The sequence below is a fragment of the Vitis riparia genome, chromosome 13 (assembly GCF_004353265.1).
Source record: "Vitis riparia cultivar Riparia Gloire de Montpellier isolate 1030 chromosome 13, EGFV_Vit.rip_1.0, whole genome shotgun sequence".
Lineage (NCBI taxonomy): Eukaryota > Viridiplantae > Streptophyta > Magnoliopsida > Vitales > Vitaceae > Vitis > Vitis riparia.
In genome coordinates, this window is record NC_048443.1 from 1,932,307 (window position 1) to 1,939,231 (window position 6,925).

At 36.3% G+C, this 6,925-nt stretch overlaps 1 protein-coding gene across 2 annotated transcripts; it reads right to left on the bottom strand.

Annotated features, from left to right (window-relative positions):
- Window positions 1–414: 414 nt before the first annotated feature.
- LOC117928153 (zinc finger CCCH domain-containing protein 30-like) lies at window positions 415–4,786 on the bottom strand. 2 transcript variants are annotated; one of them, XM_034848041.1, is made up of 2 exons: window positions 4,473–4,786; window positions 415–3,391 (listed from the first exon to the last, which is right to left on the bottom strand). In XM_034848041.1, the coding sequence occupies exon 2, from the start codon at window positions 3,329–3,331 to the stop codon at window positions 1,109–1,111; it is 2,223 nt and encodes a 740-aa protein (XP_034703932.1). In that variant the 5' UTR covers window positions 3,332–3,391; window positions 4,473–4,786; the 3' UTR covers window positions 415–1,108. The 2 variants fall into 2 exon arrangements, with proteins under 2 accessions (XP_034703932.1, XP_034703933.1); XM_034848042.1 differs by having other exon boundaries at window positions 415–3,405.
- Between the last annotated feature and the right edge of the window lie 2,139 nt (window positions 4,787–6,925).

Sequence of the window (6,925 nt, forward strand, 5' to 3'; positions counted from 1 at the left end):
AACACCCATAACCTCATGCCCCCACCACACACATCACCATCACACTCGAGTAGAATCAACCCATTTTTTTTAATTTTTTTCTCCATCTCACTCCAATAAAGACGCACCCACTTTGTCTAGGGTGAGTGGTTGGCATCAAATAAGGGTACATGATACTCTATTCTCAAAGGGGACCCCACCATCCATAGAAAGCTAGATCCATGTATCTAATTCAAGAAAAATATACCATTCTCCCAACCCACCACATCTCATCTTCTCAAGAAAGATTGGAAGAATCCAAATACACATCCTATCAGCCAATCACAGTCCACTAATGGGCCCCCACCAATTCCCCATATTCCTACAACTTTCTTAAACCCCAAGAATCAAAAGCAAAGTGAATGAAAGTAAGGAGCTGTGTGGGAAACAGGCAAAAGAAAAAATAAAGGTATTGAAATAATAGTAACTTTAAATTCAGTTTTACATCATCAAAGGTACATGTTGGCTTCTCCCTCCCTCCCATTTTTCTCTCTTTCTACCATGGAATGATATGATGCATTCTCTAATGGAATACAACAGCAATGACCACAAGGAAAAGACTTTCCCCCTTTCCTGACCATCAATCAAACTTGTTTGATCAACCAAAGTTACTGTTCTAGACAAGGAAAATATTGAAGAAAAATGAAACATCAATAGACACAGCTATTAGTTTCATTACAGTGAAACATATAGCATTTTTTTGCTCAAGAAAAAAAAAAAAAAGAGGAAATTAAAGGAAAAAAATAATCCTAGAATCTGATATTTGGGAGATGAGAACCCACCCTGGCCTGGGCCTTTCAATATGGACCAGAGTGAGGCTTCTTCATCATCCTTCCTGAGATCCACTGTAAACAATAAAATGATTAAAAATTGAATTAAGGTTTCTGCAACTTTTCTTTTCTGCCTTTCTTTACCCCCCCTTCTCATCACACTCCTTCCCAACTTTGCTATTCTTACCTTTCCCCCAACTCCAGTTTCATCTTCCAGCCAAAAATCCCTCCCAAAAAAAAATATGTACTCTTTTTTTTTTTCCTTTTTCTTTCTTTTTTGGTTGTTTCTATCCCAATGCATAAAAATGAATGCCTTTTCACTAGACTACAAGCTGATCAAGCTGCATCTGCTCGAGCCAAGCTCCAATAACGGAATGATCAACAGAATCAATTTGAGAATTAGAATTGGATTCAATTTGAGAGTTAGAATTCAAACCCTCACCGGACGATGCAGAAGCAGACACTGGGGCTGCAAACTTCTCTTTCATCATCTCAGGTGGAGATTCCTTGACTAAAGACTGGACCCATGACAGGTCCGGCTCCTCGCCATTGTTTCCAAGCTCGAATGACGATGACCTTTTCAGGCGACCCATTTCATCCCCATTAACTGACCAATCTAATTTCCCAGTTGGGGAACCCCACTTCGACCAAGAATTCACAGGGGACCCAACAACAGAGGCAGGGTTGTTGGATCCAAGGTCACGGGAGCTAAAGCTCCGTAGCTGCTGGTGCTGCTTCTCACGCTGAGCAATTGCAGAAAGCCTTGGGCCCATTGGGGAGATGGGCTCCATGCTTCTAGGTGACATTCTCCCAGGAGATGAGATACCAAAAGAAGCCTGCAACAGTGGGTGCTCAACATTTTTAGGAGAGAATACATTTGTATTTATAGGTGACAACATACTCTGTTGCTGCTGTTGGAATTGATTGAGAATAGCTGATTTGTGTGATGGGGAGAAAACTGCAGAAGAGTCAGAGTAACGGGGAGATGATGAGATCTCAGCAGAAAATAGCTCTTCGAGGTTTGAAGGAGTCAGTGTTTTAGACCGAGCAGAACGGCTCAAGGAAGCAGCATTGGTCCTTGGCTGTGAGAAACAGCTCAAGTCATTGAGAAGCTGCTGCTGAGCATCAAAATCCAGCAACATGTTGAAATCCTCAGGTGGAATATCTCTAGCATTAAGGGATGACCTCAGGCGACTGGACTGAAAGTTGCTTCCAGGAAGATTAAGGGTAGGAACATTAGGCTGAGGCCAAGCTCCAGATGAGTGTGAAATGCCATTCGCTGATGGAGACATGGGCTGTGCAAATGGAGAAGGAGACATGACAGAGACAGATGATGGAGAGCCAGGTAAAAGGCTCAAAGCAGCTGCCATATCCATTGCATTAGCAGGTCCAGATGCACGAGGAGAAGGGACGGCAGACCCAGTCGATAAGTACAAGGGCCGAAGCTCCTCGGATGTGTGTGCAAAAAAGCAGACCCGTCTTGCACAGTTGGTGCCATCCTTGCAGAGCCGAGTTCGGTACTGCGCAGGGTGGAGCCAGCACTCAAAAACTCCATGGGCATATTCACATAAATCTCCTCGTCTACAAGCCCCCTTTCGGAAATCAGGGCAAGGCACACAGCTGTAGTGGAACTTCCGAGGGTCTCTCCTTCGAGCATTTTCCCCAGGGTGAACAAAGGGGCACTCAGTCCAATCATGGGAATAAGCACGGGAACAAGGGCGGACCTTGAAAGAAAACATTCGGAACTCATCTGTTGCATAAATGCTGTTCTTGATATCCGGAAGAGATGGATCAATTGGGTATTCTTTCTTCTCTGAAGCCAATGTCACAGGTTGGTCACTAAACTTTGATAAAGCCATTGGTGATGACACAGAATCTGAAGCGAAGGGAGACCCATTTTCAGGCGATGAAGAGAGAGGCGGTGAGTTGGAGTTGGAATTCGAACTAGTGATGGAGATCCGCAAATTGCGCTCACCAACAGAGCCATCAGAAGCACTGTTCACAAGGAGTTCTTCGAGGGCAACTCTCATGCTCGGAAGCTTTGGAGGGACAACAATTACGTCAACTGGAAAATGGCCATTTGCATCCATAGAATTTGGATCGGCACCCGCTGACAAAAGCAGCTTAACAACATCCACAGCATTAACAGATCCACCAGATGCAGCACAATGAAGAGCAGTGCTTTTGTCTGGTCCACATGAGATATTCACATCAGCATCAGATCGTGATAGTATCAGCTTCAGAACCTCAACACTACCATAGGTAGCAGCCACCATCATCGGAGTTCTATGCTTGAGAACCATTTGTTTTGACCCCTTCTGCCGGCCATACCAGAGGCCAACCTCGTTGATTGCAGAAGCATCGCGCTCTAAAGATCGCTTAAAGCCATCAACATCATTGTTGGCAGCAAGCTCATGTAAACTGGAAAAAGAATCTTCAGTTTCAACAGTTAGATGATTCATATCTATGGTGTTAGTTTTGCTTTCTGTAGAAGATGGAGATGAAGATGACTTCGTTTTTGATTGCTCCGGACCACTGCACATGCTTTGATCAGCTGGAGCTCAAGCACAAAAAAAGCACAGCCCCATTCAAAAATTAGATCCCTGCAAACCAACAGCTACACATATCAACCAGAGAGAAGAAAAGAAAAGAAAAGACAACGGTTAATGCAAAGATCAAAAATGGGAAAAACTATAAACCAAAATTCAAGGTTATAATACTACTCAAAGGAGCAAAGAAATCACAGTTCTAATTTTGATCTTTTCATTGTTTGGGACCTAAGATAAAGCTGCACTTGGGTTTCTCAGTAAACAAACAGATCTGAATACAGCTAGATAACAGATGATGCAAAAGAGACCCGGAAACATACAAACAAAGTCTCTGAAAAGATAGAAAATAATACTAAAAAGAATGAAAACCCAAAGAAGGATCTACAGAGAATTCATCGCTCAAGCTCTCTAACAGATCTAGATATTACCAAGAGTCGACTACCATAGTCTTATTACTTGTCATTTCAGTCAGAAATTGAAAAAAAAAAAGCAACGATCTTTGATATGATCACTTGAGAGATATAAGTTAAATGGGAGAAAATTAAAAATAAAAATAAAAAAAGGAAAAAAAAAAAACTAAACTTTCAGACAGGAAAGAGAGGGATATGTATTGTGCCTTGTTTGTCCGGTGAGAAGGCAAAGGAAAAAGAGAGAAAAATTCAATCTTAGATTTCATGTTGCTTTACTGTTCACAACAGGAAAAGACACCTCGGCCATGCCAAATAATGGAAAACCTTCAACTCAAAAGCCCATTCTTTCTTATGCACCGCCTGGTTGCTGAAAAAACTCGAGAAAAAGAAGCGTAAACAAAATTCTGGAATCCTCACCTGGACTATCCTAAACCAAACAACAAAAAATCCAAAACTCTAAACTGTTATTTTCCTTCTCTTTCCCCACCTTTTTTCAGCAACTAAGCGGAGCCAATCAGCGACCACAATAATTTACCCATCACACACCACCAGATTAGCTCAAAACCAAACCAGTCACTACAAATTCAACTTAACCACTGATCATCGCCCGACTCGACAGCAAAAATCAGCTCAATCCACAACCAAAACCGCACTTTTACACGTGCTGCCGAATCTAGAAACAGATCACCGAACAATCCAGACGGAAAAAGAAAAGAAAAACTTACAGCAATCAGAAGAATCTGAAGCGTTAGAAGTCCACAGATCTAGATCGAAACAAACCGAAAAAGGCATTCACCGATCTAAGGAGAACGAGACCTGGAACGCAACACGAAGAAGAGAGCGGGAAAATCGCGACGAAAATCGGAAGCAAATGGCGTTCATCTCCATTCACAGAGATAGAGAGAGAAAGAGGGACAGCGAAAGGTGGCGTTGATAACCTCGCCCGAATCGATACTACCGAGAAAGAGCGAGAAAGCGAGAGAAAGTAGAGAGAGAAAGTGTTAGAGAGAGAGTAACGTCTAGAAATTGAAATGAAATGAAATGAAATGGGCGTGAAATGAAGACAAATTTGGAGTAAATTTTTATTTTAAATTATTTTTTTTGCGCTTTTTCCCAGAGATATAGGGACGACGAAATGGCATTGAAATTCACACGAAATGAAGGCTAAATGAGATTGAAATGCGGAGAATTTTTTAAATGAGAGAGAGAGGAGACCGGAGACCGGCTATTCCGGTGAAAGGAACACGTGGTGTACCGGTTTGGTGGGGCTGACGTCAATCCTGCAACGCATCTCCGCTTCACTTTCTACCAATATCCTTTCTTGAATATTTATATATATAGAAATTAAAAATAAAAATAGTCATTTTTTTAATTATATATTTTTCTTATTTTTAATTAAATAAAATCTAGTAAAAATACTCATATGATACTTTTAAAAAAAGTTCCAAAAATTTAATTAAAATATATTAAAAATATAATTTATTTTCACATTACGACATTCCCTAATTTGCCACAATTATTTTTATAATATTTCTATATTTAGAGATGGATATTTTCCACCAAAAATATTATTTTTAATTTTTAAAAAATTCATTATTTTTATCATGGAATTAAAAGAATTAATGGAATAGTTTAATCTCTTATCTTAAATATAATATATATATATATATATATATATATATATATATATATATATATATATATATATATCCTCGATAATTTTAAATATATTAATAGTTTCCTTCAATTAAGTGTTTCTAAATTTGTCTTTATGTGCAATTATTACAAAAATCTTGTAAAATTTTCTAAAATTTTTTACATATTTACAAAAATTTAAATGTATTCTCCAAAATAATATATTTAAAAAAAATTATCAAAAAACTTAGGTCATACTTAATAACTATTTTTTAAAATAATTTTAAAAACGACTCTTTTGTATTATATAAAACAAAAGTTTTGTTAGGAATTTGTTTATAATATTTTTAAATTTATTTTAAAAATAATTTTTATATTTAAAGCGTTCTTCTAAATCATCATACATATTTTTTAAACAAATAAAATATATCATCTAAAAATATTTTATTTTTTATTATTAAAATATAAAAAATAGTTTTTTTAATTGTTAAACTTGTTTTTAAATTTTTTATTTAAAAAAATAAAAATTTACTATCGGAAACAGGTGTCAAATAAAACCTTGTTCATTACAAATTTATCAAATATTTTTAAATTTTTAAAATTATTTTTATTTTAAAGAACAAAAAATTAATTTAAAAATTAAATTAGAGTGATATTTTGATAATTTCTAAAGGAGTGCATGATACGGAGGGCAACATAGAGGTCAAAAAGAGAGGCAGGGAGTGGGTGGGAACACGGACGTGAGAGTATGATTAAAGTCGGTTTAAGTGGGTTGGCGTCCGCAATAAAGAGGGGGAGAAGTGGAGAATTGTACGAGAGCGGACGTCAGAGCAGTAGTCAATTGTGGTTAATTATGGAGTCAAATCCATCCCCAAAAGGAAGGCATGAACCACCCAACCACCAACACTTAAATTTACCAATTTATAAAATAAATGAGAAAATTTTAGATCTCTTTCAAAACTGTTATTCAAAAAAAAGTTTTGTAAAAATAGAAAATATTTTTTTAAATCAGAAAACATTTTTAACAAAATTTTTATTTATAATAAAATAATAATTTTTAAAGAATTTGTTTTGAAATCCAACATCTTGTATAATAAAATTTAAGTATTTTTAATTATTTTTTAAAAAATATTTTAAGTAATAACTAAAAATAAGAACAATACCTTAAAAAATTTTACATGATGTATATAAATTAAAAAACCCCTTTTTCTATTTAAATTTTCAAATAATATTTTGTTCTTAAAAATAATTGATAATTATACATCCAATATATAAATTTTCTACTCTTGGCCCAAATGTGCATTCACGATTTTAAAATGCATCTATAAAATTAATTTTTATATATATAGTATTAAAAACTTATTCCCTGTCGGATGTGAAATATCACAAAGGGTACTGTGTTTATCAATGAACACGTTAAATCTACATGAAATGCGATTATGATATCTCATATCAGATAAGGAAAAAAAATTTTGACACTAAGTATAGGTTCATCTTAATCTTATAGATACATTTTAAAGTTGTGAGAGTCTCTTTAGGTTTA

Coding starts and splice junctions, on each gene's coding strand:
- LOC117928153 (XM_034848041.1), bottom strand. CDS start 3,331: ATGTGCAGTGGTCCGGAGCAATCAAAAACGAAGTCATCTTCATCTCCA.